Source organism: Solanum stenotomum, chromosome 12 (genome assembly GCF_019186545.1).
Source record: "Solanum stenotomum isolate F172 chromosome 12, ASM1918654v1, whole genome shotgun sequence".
In the NCBI taxonomy this organism is placed as follows: Eukaryota; Viridiplantae; Streptophyta; class Magnoliopsida; order Solanales; family Solanaceae; genus Solanum; species Solanum stenotomum.
The window spans coordinates 27,614,817-27,634,683 of NC_064293.1; the positions used below are offsets into that span (position 1 = coordinate 27,614,817).

At 33.9% G+C, this 19,867-nt stretch overlaps 4 protein-coding genes, 1 non-coding gene and 1 pseudogene across 6 annotated transcripts; 1 reads left to right on the forward strand and 5 right to left on the reverse strand.

Moving 5' to 3' along the window:
- Nucleotides 1-44: 44 nt before the first annotated feature.
- Nucleotides 45-3,843, reverse strand: LOC125847766 (uncharacterized protein At4g18257-like). 2 transcript variants are annotated; one of them, XM_049527448.1, is made up of 4 exons: nucleotides 3,433-3,843; nucleotides 2,263-2,577; nucleotides 1,403-1,569; nucleotides 45-373 (listed from the first exon to the last, which is right to left on the reverse strand). In XM_049527448.1, exons 1-3 carry the CDS (start codon nucleotides 3,741-3,743, stop codon nucleotides 1,413-1,415), a joined length of 783 nt encoding a protein of 260 aa, XP_049383405.1. In that variant the 5' UTR covers nucleotides 3,744-3,843; the 3' UTR covers nucleotides 45-373; nucleotides 1,403-1,412. The 2 variants fall into 2 exon arrangements, with proteins under 2 accessions (XP_049383405.1, XP_049383406.1); XM_049527449.1 differs by lacking the exon at nucleotides 45-373 and adding an exon at nucleotides 683-1,327.
- A 1,673-nt stretch (nucleotides 3,844-5,516) lies between these two features.
- On the reverse strand, nucleotides 5,517-5,588 carry TRNAT-UGU (transfer RNA threonine (anticodon UGU)). Its single transcript has one exon. It is a non-coding gene; the product is annotated as a tRNA-Thr (tRNA).
- A 405-nt stretch (nucleotides 5,589-5,993) lies between these two features.
- On the reverse strand, nucleotides 5,994-9,698 carry LOC125847764 (urease accessory protein G). Its single transcript, XM_049527446.1, has 7 exons — nucleotides 9,552-9,698; nucleotides 9,277-9,465; nucleotides 8,588-8,648; nucleotides 7,845-8,046; nucleotides 7,578-7,699; nucleotides 7,369-7,473; nucleotides 5,994-6,275 (listed from the first exon to the last, which is right to left on the reverse strand). Exons 1-7 carry the CDS (start codon nucleotides 9,623-9,625, stop codon nucleotides 6,192-6,194), a joined length of 837 nt encoding a protein of 278 aa, XP_049383403.1. The 5' UTR covers nucleotides 9,626-9,698; the 3' UTR covers nucleotides 5,994-6,191.
- A 961-nt stretch (nucleotides 9,699-10,659) lies between these two features.
- LOC125847765 (cytochrome b561 domain-containing protein At4g18260) lies at nucleotides 10,660-13,404 on the reverse strand. The gene is made up of 4 exons (XM_049527447.1): nucleotides 13,097-13,404; nucleotides 12,769-12,933; nucleotides 12,160-12,308; nucleotides 10,660-11,139 (listed from the first exon to the last, which is right to left on the reverse strand). Exons 1-4 carry the CDS (start codon nucleotides 13,226-13,228, stop codon nucleotides 10,752-10,754), a joined length of 834 nt encoding a protein of 277 aa, XP_049383404.1. The 5' UTR covers nucleotides 13,229-13,404; the 3' UTR covers nucleotides 10,660-10,751.
- A 2,218-nt stretch (nucleotides 13,405-15,622) lies between these two features.
- On the forward strand, nucleotides 15,623-16,401 carry LOC125847284 (uncharacterized; annotated as a pseudogene).
- A 158-nt stretch (nucleotides 16,402-16,559) lies between these two features.
- Nucleotides 16,560-19,009, reverse strand: LOC125846982 (60S ribosomal protein L18a-2). The gene is made up of 4 exons (XM_049526699.1): nucleotides 18,839-19,009; nucleotides 18,638-18,753; nucleotides 18,477-18,540; nucleotides 16,560-17,077 (listed from the first exon to the last, which is right to left on the reverse strand). Exons 1-4 carry the CDS (start codon nucleotides 18,851-18,853, stop codon nucleotides 16,736-16,738), a joined length of 537 nt encoding a protein of 178 aa, XP_049382656.1. The 5' UTR covers nucleotides 18,854-19,009; the 3' UTR covers nucleotides 16,560-16,735.
- Between the last annotated feature and the right edge of the window lie 858 nt (nucleotides 19,010-19,867).

Sequence of the window (19,867 nt, forward strand, 5' to 3'; positions counted from 1 at the left end):
CTCTTAGCTGTCTAAACACTGTAATAACGAAAATTTTCATTTCTCTGATCACTGAAAAGACGAGAGATTCACTATTTTCTTTTCCACCAAGTATACAAAGTAATCGCCTTTACATGATACACATGAAAGGAAACAAGAGAAACCGTCTGCAATTTGAGTTAACATTGGAGCATTCTCTGTAACGATTGAGCTTTCTAATCATTGATACAGCTGCACTGGAACTTGAACTACTTGGTTTCTTCTAAGAAAGTCCACAAATTCAAGGTGCTAGATGCATCCCGCCATTAAGTTACCAAAGCTGATGCTTGGATTCGCTATCCTCAGGGCTTTGTTCAAATGAAGTGCAAATTCAAACTTCCAGCCTCAAAAACACCTGTCAGCCAAATTGAAGATGTCCAAATGTGATTGTTGCTACAAATGCTGTAAGAGTCTTTTGCAGGAGGTGAATGGGGTTTGGAGTATCAACTTAAAAAGAAATTCTAACAACTGGGAGGTGAATAGGGCTGCTGAATTCTTCCATCTTTTAAACACATATCAGCAGCTAAATAACACAGAAGACAGCATAACATGGATCTCCCTAGCAACAAGGGTGTGATTACGGGGAGTTCATGTTAAGTCCTTGGTATTTTTCAAATAGTTTAGGGGTATTTTTGACCCTTTTCCCATTTATAAAACCACTTTACTTCTCAAAAAGAGTATTCTTGGTAGAACATGACTTACCAAACAACCAGCTTTCTACAGCTTAATCTAGAATCTGCAATACCTTACTCCTAATTTCTCAATAGTAGATTACATGAATAATACAAAAAGGTAATCATAACAAATATTTGCTCATTTATAAAGCTCAACTCCAAACATGCCTTAAAAAATATTTGACATATATTCCAACAATCTAGAATTCAATGCATTGCCAGAACACCAAGGCTTATAGTCTAGTACAAGTAGTATCAGCGAGAGTTTTCCATAAGGTAATTCCTACTACATTCCCCTATGCAATAGGGAAAAAAATTAAAAAACATTGTCAAATATGTTCAAAAACTTGTAAGTAAGTTCATTAACACAAACAAAAAATCAACACCGAAATCTCAGTTAATTGCCAATATGACTGCATACCACTTCAATTTTTTTCTTGACTAATAACAAATACACGGACATTAAGGCCCAAAACACCCATGCTAGTCTACCGGCGTTGTTTGGAGACTACAATAAACCTGAAGCTTATATTCAGGTGAAAATTTGGTGCACACACAATACTCCAGAATGTAAAAGATGATGAAATTCTTCCAAATAGCATGGTGTCACCAATCACAATGAAGTCTAAGGAACGCTGTAACAATTTCACAATCTTTCAGATGCCTAAGCTGAAGAAGAACGTTATTGTTATAGGAAGTTAGAAGTTTACCTCCTCTGGTCTATGTTTGCTCTGTCTTGGAAGCCTTCAATTTCTCAATCTGCTTGAGGAGATAAGCCTGCTTTAGTTTTTCTCGACGTGCTGCAACTTGTTCTTGCCTACGTAGCTTGAGTTCTGATGCTTTTTCCCTTGCTTGACTTGCTTCTTTATGAACTTCCCTGAGAACAGCAACATGCAATGCAAATGTAAGTAGATAAAGGTTGTGAACAAATTAAATATAGTAAGAGAAAACAGACTGATAAAGCAATAAATGAACTTCTTCGCAAACAATTAATGATAATTTTCTGCACTTGTAACTTATGTTTAGGGATCAAATTCTTTGTTCGGGAAGAAAGTTACTTCTGAAGCAAACTACCCAAGAAAAGGAATGGAAAAATAAACAAAGACAAGAAGAGGAAGGAGGAGAGGGGTTTCCTTAAAGCTGACAATCAAGAACAAACCTAAGATACCTAGGATGTTTTGGCACCCAAACTCCCATCCTTAAAATCCAGACCTGTAATTTATGTTATTTTGATGAATATTGTTAACTGTTTCTCTTTTCTCTGTTTTTTGCGGGAGCCTTTCTGCGTTTGAGCACATAAGCAAGTACCATTCTGATCATTTATTGGTTCATAATTCTTCCATCACAATTGAGTAGATGTTTTATTTTCCTAAACCTATTAAATTATATAAGCAGAAAGTGCTTGCAACAAATAATGCTATGCACAAAATGAAACAGACAGGCTTATGAGTGACTGCAAAGTCTCGCAAACATCTTAAGTAGTGTAAAACACAGGAACTAGAATTTTTTTCTACTCAACTGAGCATACAAAAATCTAAGCTCAAAAAGGTGTATAATTTGCAATACATACATTACAAAGCGCTTATGTTCACTTCGGTCGAATGTGCCAGCTTTGCCAAGTCCTGCAGCTTTTGTGTCTGATAGTAGGGAGGCATCATCATCTCCATCTTCATCTCTTGGTTCTGTGTTAGAAATGTCATGCCGTTGAGGCTGCTCAGAGTCTTCCTGCTCCTGGCCCTTCCGAAAGAAATCAACACAGTACTTCTCTTCCTCCTCCCCATCAGAAAGCTCACCCCTCACCAGCTTATCATATAACTTAGCCTTTCGTTCTAAGGCAGCATAGCTTACAGAACCGTCCTTGATTGCTTTCATCTCAAGCTTGTCCCTAAATTGAAGGAGAAAACAGACATGAATTACACTGTCGTGGAATCATAATATTAACATCTCATAGAGAGTCACGCATATGCCTAAAATCCCTAAAGGTTGCGGGCTTGCGGCTTCTCTATTAAAACTAACTTCTTCCTGCAAGGCTGTGCCTTCTCTAATTTAATTAAACACTCTCCACCATTCATGCCTAAAGGTGAAAAAGAATACAAAGTATAGAGGGAACTTGATATGGAAAGACAAATTAATATGCGACGGGGAGACTGCTGGCACATACAAACATGATTTGATTCTACAGTAAAGGGCTGGAGCACCAATTACTCTAGTGGTTCAGACAATATCCTCGGAGGTTTTCTGGCTCACAGGCCTCATAAGACACCAATATGCTACCAGAGCAGTCCTCCACCCACTGCTTAAACATATGCAGGACTCCAGAAAATTATCCCAAAATAAGATAAAATCCATCTTCAACTCATGATATAATCAATCAGAACAAAGAATCAAAATTGGCCCTAATTTCCACAATTGCATTAAACTATAAAATTCTAGTATATGACTTACTAACCGCCATCCTTTCCCAATTCCAATCCTACAATCAAAGCCAGAATCTTAATCACATATACAATTGCAATATGTAAGCCTGCTAAGACCAAATTCCAATCTTAGTTTATCACAGAATCCGATTGCTAGAGAATGCTAGTATCCACTCTTTGATATTAACAAACAACCATTAACACATTCTTACTTTACCAAAATAGATTGTAAATTATGAAACCCCAGAGCCTGGACACGAAAAATTGAAAACGAATACTACAATCAAATAGCAAAACTAGGTCAAGGGAAGCAGAAACTATACTTGGCCTCTCTGGCATCAACCCCATGATTCTTAGACGAAAAAACGTTCTTGGCAGTTATCTTCTTCTTGGCACGATGGATCTCTAGATGGGAATAATTCGGGTCAGCAGCAGAAGGGTGGACGGTCTCTTTGGCGACGCGTTTGGCCTCTTCTTGAGATTTGTATAATTGGGCTTTAAGTTCAAGGATGGAAGAAGCGCCGACGCCTTCAATCGGTCGGATCTTTTTGGGCATGATGGTGGATTCCGTTAGCCATCCTAACGACTCCACCACAACCCTCTTCTTCTCGTTCTTCTCCCCTCCTTCCGCCATTGATTTCTTGCTCTGCACAAATTCACACACACCTGTATTGGTTTTTGATGGTTCGAGTTGTTCCTTCGCTTCTTCTCACTGTCGTTTGGGTTAGGATTGAGGATTTGGGAAATTTTGGAGACTTTATTTGAAATACGACATTTTATAGGGGCTTTCTGAGAAACTTACAAATATTCTTCTCTTAAAAAAAATTCCATGGGCAAGTGGTCAAATTTGGCTATGAGCTATATGAAATGAAATATTAAATTTGTTTTTCGTTAATAGTTGGGCTTAAATGTTTCGTCATTATTACTGAAATAAGTTGAATATCGTTATTGTAAAAGTAAAAACTTAGCCTTCGATAATGTCACATGTCTCATGATTAAAAAACAAAGGAAAATTTTGAACCTTTAACATAGTTCAACTTCTTAATTTTGATAATTTCCCCTCCTTTTTAATGTTTATTGAGTTTCTTAGTTTTTTTATTCGGATTGAAAATTTTCTGCTTGTACAATAATTGAATTGGAAGAACTCTTCTATTTCTGTTTATCTCTTCCCGTCATTATCACCATCATCAATATCATTATTTTTACTTCGATTTTCCTTATTCTTTCTCTCACTTTGTTGCTTTAGCGCTTTATTCACTAGCAGAAGGGAATGTGTTAAATGACTTGAACATGCAATATAAGATATTATCATTATTATGCAAGTATATAATCATACAAGTGTCTAAGGAGAAAGTAGGAGTGGTTGGTGGTATAGATAGTGACTGTGTGAGAGAGAAAGGATAATGCAAAGAAAATTCAAAATTTACAATTAGGAAGAAGGGTTAAATTTGGTGAAATTTTCGATTTTTAATTGTAAAAGCAAATTTAATCTATTTTAGTAACATTAAAGATATATTTGACCTAATTATCAATAAATATTTTTTTTATTTCGCCTATTTTTTGTATTATTATCCTATCATCTACACAGTATAAAACATATAATTTTTAAAAGATAATATATAATTAACTCATACGTATTTTATTTATGTAAAATCATATAAAATGATAATCAGACAATTTTACTTGATGTGCTAAATTTTGTACGAAGCAACTAAAAAAGCCATTAAACTTAATATTAGCTACTTATTGAACATATATTACTTATGCAAAAATTATCAAAATATATTACAAATTTATTAATTATGTATATTTAAAACTAATTCTTTACTATTTAAAAAAACACAAAAATATTTTATTATATATTATCAGGGTTTATTTTGTTACTTTAATTCATGCTTTATTGACAATATAATTTTTTTTTAAAGAATGTGGTGCAACAAATGAGGCTGCTCCTCCCTTAACCAAATGTCTGAAGTTTGAGCCCTGGATATGAAAGAATCCTTAGTAAGGAGCAATTCCCCCAAAATGGAAACTTATACGGTGCGAATCTGAGTTAGTCGGGCTCCAATATGGGTGGTGTAAGACAATACAAAAATAAAAAAATGTGGTTTGAGCCCTAAATATGAAAGAATCCTTAGTAAGGAGCAATTTCCCCAAAATGGAAACTTATATGGTGCAAATCTGAATTAGTCTAGCTCCAATACGGGTGGTGTAAGACAATACAAAAACAAAAAAATGTGGTTCGAGCCCTAAATATGAAAGAATCCTTAGTAAGGAGCGATTTTCCCAAAATGGAAACCTATACGGTGCGAATCTGAAATAGTCGGGCTCCAATGCGGGTGGTGTAAGACAATACAAAAACAAAAACAAAAACAAAAAATTGTGTTTGTTTTAAAAATAAAAATTTTGCCCCCATGCAGGATCGAACTACAGACCTCCAGTTTACAAGACTGGCGCTCTACCACTGAGCTATAGGGGCTTCATTATTTTGATTGTTGCGTTTATGCATTTATATTATTATTATTTATCAGCCAAGCAATAGAAACTTGAAGTTTTTCATTTTAAGTATGTAGCTTTTTTGTTTTTAGGATTATCTATTTGGACTTTTTGAAATGAAATACGTCCTTTCTTGTAAATAAACGTTACAGATTTGAAAAGTATTTTAGAAGTACCATTGTTGGAATAGTTTTCGATTGAAAATAGTCTAAATCTTACATTAAAAGCTCAACCAACCAACAAATTATTGAGTTTGGACAAAGGCGAAATACCCACCTTGAAGTGACAAGAAGAAGACATACATACCACAAGCAGTAGCAGAGTGTGGGGAGGTGGAGTATACGCAAACCTTAACCCTACCTTGTGAAGGCAGAGGGGTTGTTTCCGAAAGGAAGTAAATATGATTAATGATGATCAAACAAACCAAATTAAATATAGAAACTTACAAATACTTAGTGCTTGTACATAACAAGCATTATTCAGTAGATAGATTATATTACTCCAGAAACAGGGAAAATGAATGTTCAGATAGCATTGGAGAAGCCAAAAGATCCATAATGTTCAAGTAAAGTTTTCGATTAACATTTCAGCGCTTCTTATTGCCTGTTGAAACTTCCCAAGCTTGTAAGATATGGTTCACTATGTCCTCTACGCCAACCCCATGCTTCACCTGCAGTTGAATCAACACATTCATATCGCGTTAGGAATCAATAGATAAAAATGACCCTGTGACATTTTCCTGTGGTGTAGCTACGCAATGTATAGTTTCAATAAACAAACCAGCTTCCAATACTGTAACGTGCCTGCTTTTAAACCGCACATTTGCACAAGAAAATTCAGTTTTCACAAATGAAATCTCTTTCTTTTCTCTAGTACTAGTTCTTAATAGTAGGCAAATCTTCTGCTGTACCCACCCCTCTCAACTTTTCCTTTTCAGTCAAGAAGTTTATATATCAAGGGATCATGTTATCAAAGAAGTATATCTGAACTAGAATATTTGTGTTATTTGATCACTAAAAGTATTTATAAACGAAGATTCAGAAGCTTCTCCACCATCATCAAACAACTTCAAATAGAAGACGAGGGAAATGCCCCAGAGAATCACGAGAAACTAAAAGAGAACAAAAGATGTATGTCTGACATGAAAACAATTTCTTTCACTGTTGATTTGTGTAGTCACAATTTAGGAAAGCAAATGTAACATGGAATTCTACATAGCCAGGGCAATGATTCAAATTGCTAACACAAGCCAATACGACTTTTTACACATCTATTACTATATTCTCTTAAATCATCAATCCCCACAGTGACCAAGCTATTTTGAATAGCATGTAAATTCAGGATCAGTTTCAAAATGTATTGGTGTGCTCAAGTATATTTACTATGAAAAGAGTATATACTGAAGTCAAATCAAATGAAAACAATACAAATGATATTACTACGAGTTGATTTTGAACTTTTGGAGATAGAAAGTCTATTTATTTATGGAAAAAAGGTTAATGTTTCCCGGACAAGCTATACAGACAGAAGGTAGAACAAAGGAAGTTATTTTCGGACAAACTTTTTACATTTCAAGAATTCACAAAAAACACCAATGACATTTTGTATATGCACATCATTGTTTACTCTTCAAATACTGGGCAGTTATATAAGCTGATCTTTCAAATAGGTAAAGCTTGAACAGTGGTGATTTGATTGAGAGTCATTCATACTAATAAAATTACAAAAAACAAAAATGAATAGAGATGAGAAAATTAATGAACCTGAGCAAAAACAAAAGGGCCACCATCCCGCATCCGAAGTGCATCACGCTCCATGACGGACAAATCTGCTCCCACAGCTGGTGCCAAGTCGGTCTTATTTATCACCTAAATTTAAGAACCAACAATCATATAATAATTTGATCATGTGCAGACAGAAGTTTACACTTCATAAATTTTAGAAGTCAAAATGTGCATAATAAGAAACATACAAGGAGATCTGCTTGCGTAATTCCGGGACCTCCTTTTCGAGGAATTTTGTCACCTGCTGATACATCTATTATGTAGATTATGTAGTCAGCAAGTTCCCTACTGAAGTTGGCAGCTAGGTTGTCTGCAATGAAGGAACTTTTATTAAATGACGAGAGACCAAAATTGAAACGGGTTAATAGATCATACAGTGATGTAAATCTTACTGAAAATATAAACTTAAATATCCTTATTAGTTTGCGTCTGCAACAGTTTTTATGACCAATTACCTCCACCAGATTCACAGAGTAGTATATCTGCTTTGTACAAATTAGAAAGCTCCTCAAGAGGTCCAAGGTTAATGCTTATATCTTCCCTAATAGCAGCATGTGGGCATCCTCCTGTCTCCACAGCTCGAATCCTTTCCTCCGGCAATGCACCATGTTTTATTAAGAACTCTCCATCTTCTTTCGTGAATATATCATTTGTTACCTACAAAGAAATGCATCTTAACATGGACAACAATTCATTCTACATCTTCGAACAAAAAAGTGAAGAATTCATGATCATAGACTTGGAAAGTGATGAAAGAGCATCGGAATTCCTGAACACCAAATACATCCTTGAACATAACTTATTTCCTGCCAAACTAACAAACGTCAAGTAAACTCCCAAAACTTTGGTTTGAAGTTTTGGTAGATGCCAATATGTGATGTGCAGGAAGGAGTTCTTAATGATTGAAAAACAAGAACATGACCTATGAGATAATCTTCGAAGGCAATTGTGAATAAAGAATGTTGTTATTCCACTTGAATGACTCAATCAAATGGAAAATTGCACATAACCCCCATCTTCATCTAGAATTTCTAATGATGAGGCAGAGAAAGATATGAAAACCACCAATAAACTTCAGCTTCGTACTTCAAACCACAAAAGGGAATCCGGAAGTTCCAAACAATTGTGCAGACTAAAGTTGTTCATGAAGCAATTATATCATAATGGCAAAAGAAAGAAATCATTTGGTGGTACATACTGCTGCAAGACTGTATTTTTCCCTCAAGACATTACATAATGCCAGCATTAGAGCTGTTTTCCTGCATATAAAAGAACAGTTAGTCCCTCAAAATCTCAACATGTTCAACCAAAATTTTACAAGGTAATTACACAAGAAAGAAACTAAGTGTGGAGGCAAAGCAAAAGCAAAAACCAATACTACAACAACAATAACATACCCAGTGAAGTCCCACCAAGTGGGGTTTGGGGAGGGTAGAGTGTACTCAAATCTTACCACTACCTCGTGGAGGTAGAAACTGTTTCTGAAAGACCCTCGGAGAGGCAAAAACTAATACTATACAGTAAAAATCAATTCACTTCAGTACATTATGAACCTTGAACTGAAAAGGAAAATGCTCTTGCACACTCATACACACACTCACACAGTAAGATATGTGTCTAATGGAACAATTGTGTTCCTACATGCAGAGTTCTAAAGATTCAATTTTTATCTATAAAAATGGCCCCTTTTGTTTTTTACTTGTGTTGCTGCAGCTGAAAGAAAATCCTACTTATAACAGATACCAAAAGCTACTAAATATCATCCTCCCCCTTCTACTCTCATTTCTCAAAGATTGCATTTTTCTTCTCAAATACTGAAAACCCTTTTACTTGAACACACATCCCAAGACATAAATTCAAGAAAAATTGAGGGAAAAGAAGATATACCCAGTACCAACAGGGCCGCCAATTCCAATAGTAAAGGCTCTTTCACTGAAATTCCTGTCAATAAGTGGAGGTGCCCTTCTGCTAAAGTAGCCAGGTGAATAAATAGGTTCATGAGAGTGAGGAGCCAACCCATCATGACTATGGTATACTTTCCCATCTGCTCCTACCCATGATGTTGCTTTTGTGTCCCTGATTCATAAATTAAGTCAACTAATTAATCAAGAATCAACCCCCAAAAAAAAAAAAATTAAAAAAATGACAGAGCAAGTTTGCACTCATGGGTATGGTCATGATTATGATGGTGGTGATCATGGTCATGGTCATGCATGTGGTGATCTGGAGAAGCCATTTGAGGTGTTGGGAGAGTGGAGATTCTCACAGTCACAGAGGGTATCTCAAGAACAGTGGAGATAAGAGATTCCGAATCTGCCATTCGATTAAAATATTCCTTAAATTATTCTTTCCTTATTGGGAATAGTTGGTGAAAAGAGAATTTCAAATGGTGGTCCTTTATATTTAAAAAGTTAGTTTAATCTTGTCCTTCAAATGTGGTTGTGAGCAAAATTGGTTCTTTATTTTTATCAGAGGTAGACGGTTTATAAGACTAGAGCAAGTTATTAACATGGGAAATAATGTTACTCCATGATGTCTCATTTTTTTAATTTTAATTTTTTCACATGACATGTTTAAGATCATAAGATTAAAAGACATTTTGATACATTCTACATATCTTTAATTTAAGACTACAAGATTCAAAATTTTGTTTATTTTTTTCAAGTTAAAACTAAAAAAATAAATTGAAACGGAAGAATTAATTTAAAATTGAATGGAGATTTTCCAAGAAGAGAGCATGTTATTAAACGAAGTCCATTTAACATTAAATGGTGAAAATGATCAAAAGTGTACACTTTTTTAGTAGAGATATAAGATTACTTTGTTCAAAATTATACTTGAAGAACAAAAATAAACTTAGCACTAAAAATAAAGGACCATGTGATGATAAGTTATATATTCTCAAGGCTGTGGAGCCTTTTTGGAGTAATTCCTTTAAAAGACTACATTTTCCAAAAAATTTAGAATTCTAAATGAGCCTTTCCTAATATAGGTACTTGTTGTAGTAAAATGTAAACACATATAATTCTTTAACTTATGGTACCTTTCCTAAAATATTTGCAAATGTTGATATCTAATCACCTTTTGATTGACCAGAATTTTATGTATTTTTTAGTTGTTGATGACTGAATGCATACTTAATTGCTTATAAACAACTGAGTTTCATTTGATCATGCCTATTTTGAGATTTATCTACAGGACAATAGATTGAAAATATTGAGAAACACTTGTAACAAACATGCATGTCCCTCCAATAACTTATTATATGATTTTTATTTTTTTTCATTATTGATTTTCATACAAGATACATATGCAACACACGTACCCAGAAACTAGTAGTTTCCAAGAAACATGAAAACATTTCAAGTTTGTTGAAATAATTTGTTTAGGACATTATTTCTAGAAAAGAAAGTCCCAAGTGCATTGCTTTTCCTTCCTGACTCAGTTCTCATTATCATCTTCTGTTCATCATTTTGAGTAACAACTATTTCCACTTGAGGTGTTATAGTTTCATTATTGTCAAGAATGACCCCTTGCTTTTGTATATATTCCCATTTGTCTTGGAAAAGATAGAATAATCCCATGAATGAGATTTGAGCTGTAAAAATTATTGTCCAAAGACTTATTGGTTTAGATGTCCTTTGATTGTAAGCATTTAAGCCTGTGTAAGTGTTGATAATTCCTGCCAAGCATATTGTTGTTCCAAGTAGCCAATGGAAAAAGTACCATACACTTCTTCCTTTACTTCCCCTGTAGTCCAAAATAAGTTAGTCTTCAGTTAAATCCCATAGAGATGTGTCTATCGAGAGGAATTCAAGATTTAGAGTTAGTTGATTTAGAAAGAGTGTGATCTAATTATATGTTTTTGGTATATGTACACATAATTCTAGTTGAAAACTATGGTTTAGTGGAACCATAGAAGCACCTAGATGTGCATTACTCATATTGACATTATAAGTGTATGTACAAAAGGCTCAAAGGTGTGATATAGTGTCAATGAAATTGGTGAAAATTGTTAAACAAATCAACGTTCAAATTCTAATAAAGATAGAAAACGTACTCTAGAATTCAGAGGCGAAGCCAACGTTAGGAGTTTGGGGGTTCTAAATCAAATTTATTTGGGGGTCATATGTTAATATACATATATTTATTTAATTTTTAAATACAAATATAGGATCTACGAAAAAGCTAATGAGTTCGTCCGAACCCATTAACCCCCACCTAGCTCCGCCTTTGCTCTAGATAATTTGTTTGCATCCATAAGTTGGTGAATAAAGCTACTCAATACTTGAATTAATGAAAAATAACAAATACTGAATAGTATAGTTGATTTTCGTGCAAAATAACTATAACATCATCTTTAATTTATAAAGAAAAGTATAGGTACAAAAGGACAAACAAGAAATCTAAGGAAATACCATGGGCTACAAAAGTAACTCTCATAGAAAAACTCGAAACGGTTTTGAGCAAGAGAGTATTTGTACCCGAAAAATACACAATTAAGTAGGTAGAGGATATCTAAGGGTTTAAAACAACTCTCTCTAAGTAACTCAATAAAATTGCCTCGGGAGAGGGGACACAATGACCAACCCTAGGCGATTGTTTATAAAAAACACAAATCTTTACAAAGTCGTAAGTCCATGTATACATGTAGATTAATTTTCTTTTAGAAAGCCAAGGTGCTGTTTTTCCTACATATATTTTTATAATTCAACCTACACTAAGTATCACTATATCTATTAGTGGTGTTGAAAATAAAGGAAAAGTTACCTCTTAGGCCTTCGAAATCCCATAAAAAATTGGACATAGATGGCAATATAAAGTGCTAAGCCTATTCTTTGGTGATTGTTGTTGAACAAATTTTCAAAGCTCTTTATTGATAGCACAGCTCCAGCAGTAGCCAACACCACAGAGAGCACCTTTTCAATTAGAAAATAGAAAGAAAAAAATAGGATCAATTATTACAGCCAGAAACAAAAGAAATAACATAATTTTTTAATTTTCTATTAGTTAAATTAATCCTCATTTTTGCCACATACAATGGACATAATCATAGTCAAATATGTTTTTACTTATACTCCCACCAAACTGTGGGCTCACATAAAATGAATTTTGAATTTTTTAATCCTTACTATGATTAAAGTGCACCTATGATAATTAAGTAGCAGAACAAAGTAAAGATCATTACTTGTCATGGCTCAAAAGAAACATCTATCAAATCTTTGTTCGTTTCAATTTGCTTATCTTACTTTCCTTTTTTAGCTTATTTCGAAAAGAATGTCTCTTTCCTTTTATGACACTTAGGAAGCAATTCATCTTTTAACTCCGTGCCAAGTCGAAACTAGACAAACAAATTAAAACAGATGGAGTATTAAATACCTGAAGAGTTCCATGAAGATAAAAGAGAATTTTGAGTTTTATTGTGCTACACTCTTCTGTGTTGGAGAGTCTTATTGTGAGTATTCCAGCAGGCATCAAGAATCCCATTGAAGCCCATAATAATATTCCATGAATTTCAATATCAACTATCCTATGAGAATTCACCTGTACAAATACTTTTCATTACTTGTCAAATTCTCATTCCTTGATTGGATAAAAAATAGCAAGGAAGGGAAAGTGAAAGATCTTAAAACTCGTCAGATTTAAATTCTGAATCCGCCGCCTATGTAAACACAACAATTTTGTATGGGGGGGGGGGGGTTCATACCTTAGGAACATGTTGGTTAATGCTAATCAACTGGCTATTGAGTTGGATCTCTTCATTGGATAAACAAAAAATGAAATGTGGAAATACAAAAAAAGCAAAGACAGAAATAATTGACATCCAATATTTCCTCATTCTTGATTCTTCAGAGAACAAAAAGATCAGCAGCTTTAAAAAGGCAGCAAATTTAGTACTGAAGAAATCTGATTTTTTAGGAAAGTTGAGTAATATGATGGAAGAGGAAACTCAAGATGACAAATTATTTATTGTAGTGGGATATAGACTTTTAAAACCATGCAAGGAATTAAAGGACTACTTTCAAAGTTTTTTCACTTTATAACATTCTTAGCTTTTATAGCTTTTTTTTATTATTATGATATTTCTAATGACAAACAAGGATAACCATATTGACTTTATTTAATCTTAGTTATAATGATGAGCATGTTATCTATAGATTAGACTAAAGACATTTTGTTGTTTCTTGTATAAAAAAGGTACTCTTAGATCATTTAACAAAAAGACCAAGTGTCCATTTCTTCATGTCTTGTGCAAAATTGCTAGCTATATATAATAGTAATAACCTTTACTTTTCATATACTAAAAGTTACTACACTAGATAACACAATAACTACGGCTTCAGTTCCAAACAAGTTCGGATTGGCTATATGAATTCCCACACTTCATTTAAATGCATCTCATATAATCTTATGAGGATCCATCATGAATTGACAAGTTTTATATTAGCTGTCAGCCTACCGTAACCCTCCTCCTTTATCTGGACTTGACACCGACAATGTGAACAAGCTCATTTATAATTGAAGTTGATAATAAGTTAGCATTCCATGATTAGTCACAAGGTTAATGCATCCCCTTCTCAAAATTCAAGGGGTTGATAGAGACACAATTATAGCTAGAAAAGAATTTTTAAATGTACAGTTAAGAATAACACCACAAGTTTCAATCATTTGGAATATATATGGGGGATATCACTTTTCTAACCAAAAATTGAACAAACACCAAACATATGATTTCTTCACAAACATAGGAGCATTGCTACTACTAGATTCAACCAAAGCTTGATTAGCAAGTTTTAGTACAAGACAGGTCAACAGTAGAAAATGGTAATGATATTTGCATACTGGTGGTAGACAAAGATAAAGTGCTTTTGCCCCATGTAATCATATACCAAAACTTCTTTCCTCACATTCATAATAATGGTTCCCAAAGTGTACCATTAAAAAGCATATGCATATGAATTATAATATCAATGTAGTTTGACGTGTGATAGTAAGTTAGTTACCTCAATCTTAAAAAGTGACTTGATTGTGTAAATGATTCTTAAGCATCGTTAGTGCATAAAACTTAAAACTGTTCTACAAATAGATCATACTTAGGTGTCCAATATACCTTTCCTCATCAACTATTTCCATATTTCAATTTTATGTAATTTCTATCTATTTTAACTAAAAGAAACAAGTAATTCCTCTTCCTATTTCACTTAAGAAATATTGGTTGAAGGAACTTTAGGAAAATGTTAATTTATGACAAAGTTTGAAACTCAAGAATATTTTATCTTATTCTTTGTTGATCAAAGTAGAAAAGGATACCCTTATTTTATCCCTGTAGAAAGATTAGTTTCATGGCTTACTTTTTACTTTAATATATTGAGTATCCCCTTTTCATTTCCTCTCTTTGAAATTCTTGATTGAGGTTGGTGAAAATAAACTGTCCAAGTAATATAAGAGGTTATTTCATCTTAGGCTTGTCAAACATTGCAGCTATATAAAGTAGTTTGACAAAACTTTAGTACTACCTTTGTTGGAGTAATCATAGGTCTTTTGTAGCAAATGAAAGGCATTTTGACATCTATCCTAGTTTGGTGAGGGGTCACATCCATGTCCTAAATTCCATCTTTGTTATGCATGCACTTTTTTTTTTCTCTTTATTGTATAACCAAAATCCTTTAATCATTGTGAAAACAGATGATTATAACATGTAATTGGCATATCTAAATATGATCAGAACAAAAAGGCAATCTTAAATCAACTCAACTAAAGCACCAGAATTGCATAAATCTGAAGTTGCTTCTAAATGGACGTATGACCAAACATGTTACATGAACAAGTTGGCTATAGTGGCCCCTTTTTTTATGTATTCTTGAGGCTACCCTCAGAAAAAATATACAGCAGATTCACATATTAATTTGTAATATTTGTTTGGATGAATGTATCTTTAAAAGAGATTCTTTTTTAAAACAGACTAAAGAAAAAGCTGGATAAATAAATTGAAACAAAGATGATATATAATAGTGCAGTTCCATAAAGTTGTTGAAATATTTAACGAATGAGGTAAGGAAAAGGAAAAGGAAAAGAAAACCTATGTAAACTAGAAATCAGAAACATTACTCCTATAAAACCAATCTTCATATTGGTGTTTGGCATACCAGTACAAATTACAACATGTATACTAATATAGTATTGCTCTAATTAAATTATCACATTCCCTATTGTTATATCAGATCAGAGTAAAATGTGGTCAGAGGATCTGTTGAGGTTAATAGCTAATTGCCTTGTTACATTTACTGATCAAGTTACGTTCGCATCTGTTTGTACTTCATGGAGGTCTGTCTATATTGCTAAGTATTCGTCCTTCACATCTGCGGTGTCTACTGTATCGTGATGACGATAATGAAATAGGTGAAAAGTTTCTTTGTTTACATGAAACAAAGGTTCACTACCTCGACTTTATTCCAGAGGTCCTTGGTACAGTTGGTTAGTTTCTAGTAATGATTACTCTCCTAGAATCTCTCTATATAACCCATTCACCAAGGTTCTAATCGCCCTTCCACCGCGGTATAACTTTTCCTGATGTGATAAAATACCGTCTCACCCAGTATATGAGCTTGAAACCTATGATGATGATGGCCACACAAAAACTTACTTTGTAAGCACAAGTTTTGTGCACAAATTCAACTCTTACCAAACCTAATTGTATGGGTGCTGCCATCTATGGTTGTGAGCATTGTAACTTGGCCTACTGCAAACCTTGGAGATGAAAGGTGGACATGCATTGACAAAGGTATGATGATGTTAAATTTCATGACGAAAACTTATTATATGCTGTGACAAGTGCACGTCTTCAATTCGTCTGCTAATTCTCCAAAACTGGATACTACACAACCACCACCACCACCACAACAACAACAAAGACACGGGGGGTCTGAAACAGGAAAGACAAAGCTACTCGGTCAAGATTTCTTATTGCTCCTGGTTCAACAATTGATCTGGACAGGGTCTATACGGGGATAAAAAAAATTCAAACACAACTTGTTTTCACATATTTATGGCATACCCAGTGAGACTTCTCACCTCTTCTCAAACTGAGACAACACCAAGATGAATCAAACGAAATCAACCCCACATTTACCACCAATGCTAACAAAATTTATTAGCAAGAACTTCAACGATAAAAGCAAATAGAAATCCATGATTAAAAATACTCTAATAACCACCATCATTTGGTCAGTAGAACAAAAAGGTTTAACTTATATCTCTTTCACAATGAATCTTAACTCAACTCAACTAATGCACCAAAATTGCATAAATCTGAAGTTGCTTCTCAATGCACATATGACCAAACAAGTTACATGAACAAGTTGGGCTTAGTAGCCTTGTATGTGGTCTTGAGTTTCCTAGATGGCGGCCTGACTTTCTTGAACACCAACGGGAACTTGATCTTGGAGTCATGGAACTGCTTTGTGCTCTCCCTCTTGCACAGCTTAGCTGGAATGGTTGCTGTCTTTATGATCTGAATGCAGTGATGGCGAACTCTGTGGCGAGAAGCCATCTCAGTGTACATCTGCTCCACACCACCATTCAATGTGGTGTCACGGTACTCCTTGTACATGTTGTGGTATCCAGTTCTACTTTGGTAACGGAGCCAAATACCATAATTCTTGATTGTTGTTGGGTTCTTCTCGAAGATCTAAGAAGTTGAACATAAAATCTTTATAGTTAGGAGGTTCAACAGAACGGAGACGGAAATATTGCTGAAATGAAATCCCCTAGTTTGATGGAACAACCAAGACATATCACGAAAATGAGAAAAATTCAGGAAATCTTATAAAATCTCCACAAACAATTTAAACACAGCAGACAGAAACAACCAGGGATTAGTGCATGATGCAGTGCCACAATAACCAAAACATTAAGGTCATACCAATGGTTGAAAGGGATTGTAGGGAAGATATTATATTTGCAAGAATAAGCACAGGTGCCAGGAATGACCATCACTGGACTATAAACAGGCAACAACACTGAACACTTTCATGATTTAAACTAGCCGTTTTGATCTTGCTAGTGATTTGTTTTTTTCTTGTTTATCGACAATCATGAAACTGGATATCTGTACAAAAAGCATCATTTCATGATTGCCAATAGACAAGACAACCAACAACAACAACAGAGCCTTAATCCAAAGCTAGTTGGATTAACTATATGAATCCCCTTTGATTTTGTTCCATCTGAACAAATTTCTCATTTGCCTATTCAGTTAGGTTCTCCAACACTAAAGTTAGCTAGTTTTGCTTCTAACAAAGAAATCACTAGCAAGATCAAAAAGGCTCTAAGCAAAAATTGACCAATGTACATTTCCAAAAAATAAAAATTGGACATAGGTGTACAACTAGACCTCAATTCCAATTAGATGGTATAGCCTCTATCAAATTTTTCTCTGCTAACAATTTTGCAAAGAGGGACCAATATTGCTCAAATTTGAACATTCTAACCAACTTAAATAAAAGGGCTTCACCCAGATATTGCAGCATTTTCTAACATCATATCATAGCTTGAAATTCCTGTTGCACACCAAGAGACAGGCCTCTTATCTCCTCTTTTAAACTTGGTGGAACACTGTGTTAATTACTTGAGGGGAGTTGATGTTAATTGTTTGTATCATATGCATTAAGTTGTCGGGGTTTGGATGTGCTCCTTAATGCACAAAACAAGGTAAATAGCACTGATTCCAGCACATATTGAGCCAAGAACTTATTATTGGGCAATAAAGATGAATGGGTATTGAAAATGCAATCTCAAAATCCAATCTTTTGAGATAAAGTTTCAAACCGAAAAGAAAGCCACCCTTGGATAAAATAATATACATCAGATTTCACATATGCAACCAAAACTTCATACGATTTACATTTGTTTATTCAAAAGCGCAAATTAATTAGAACACGTAAAATAAAATAAAAAACTAATTACCAAATACTAAACACCATGCACCAAAAATTGCTATCATTGAACTACTGATCATAACATTTCTAATACATAATCTAAAACTACACTCAGTCCAGATAAACAAGAGAAATGAATCTTAATCATACCTCATTAATAGCCAGCATCTGACCGTTGCTCTTCTTCACCTTCTTAAGCTTCCTCAAGAAATACCTTTATATCCAACCAAATCAAACAAAACCCGGTTAGCATAAGCATTAACCATATATACATAAACAAGAAGATTGATAGGGAAAAAGTTGTAAAATACCAGAATTTGGACTTAGCACGAACTTCATTTGTAGCCCACAACTTCATACGATAAATCTTGGGATGCTCATCTGTTTCAGTGGGCAAGGCTCTCCCGACAACCTGGTACTGATGGAACTGCAATAACAACAAAAAATAAACACCATTGTTGATCAAACCTCAAATAAAAATGGAAACCCAGTAAAAAAGGAAGAGTCTTTACCTTGTACGTCACCATTTCGGCAATGCTCTCTTTCCCTCTGCACTACGTTTGCCGCCGAAGTGAGTAAAAAGAAGAAGAAAGAGCGTTCAAGGTAAAAGTGGCTTTACATAGAGCCCTAGCTCCTAATTTGGGCTACATACATAATTGGGAAGAGGCGGCCCATGTCTTAATGCTCCAATTTTGGGTTAATGTTTAATTTTTGTTACTTATGGGCATAAGCTTATATTTTCTATCATAATCTAACTTGTCTCATAAGGCATAACAGGTTATGTCATTTAGTACTCATTTGATAGGAGGTATTAATCAAAATAGTCCATAGATTAAAATTTAGTCCAACAAATGCATTGTTTGGTTACTTTATTTAACATAATCCATGGATTTGTTATACCTCATACAAGGTCTTATTTTATCTCTAGAAAAGGGAGGGATAACTAATCCAAGGTTTAACAATCCTTGGATAAGACCCCTAAAAGACTAAATTATCCCCAAAAAAACTTCCTAATTCTTTTTTGTAATTTAATGTTCCTTTTTATTTATATGAGAATATTTATAAATATTCTTTTAACTTCTCCAAATTTGTTCCATGTAATTTGATGATTTTCAAATTAATATTTTTTTCTCCATGTTTGATTTGTTACATTGAGTTGATTTTTTCCATTTTTTTTAAATGTAGTTTGTCGATTGACCACTTGAGCTATTTTTATTTTTTAAAAAAATAAGCTTCACGTATTTGAACAATTTAAGTAGCGTTAAATCTATGTTAAATTTAAGGTATATTTGACCAACAAAAAATTAGAAATATACCGTGCTATCAAGGATCTCTATAGTGGCATATCACACCTCAAAATTAATAATATTTTTTTATATATATTTTAATATTTAACTTGACTAGTTTAATGAAATATAGAATCTCATAATAATTCAAAGGTATAATAGGAAAGAAACTTTTTCTAGAGTTTTAAACTAGACATAAGATTAGGTGAGAAACAATGAATCAAACGCTTGATAAAAACTAATCTCTGCATTGCT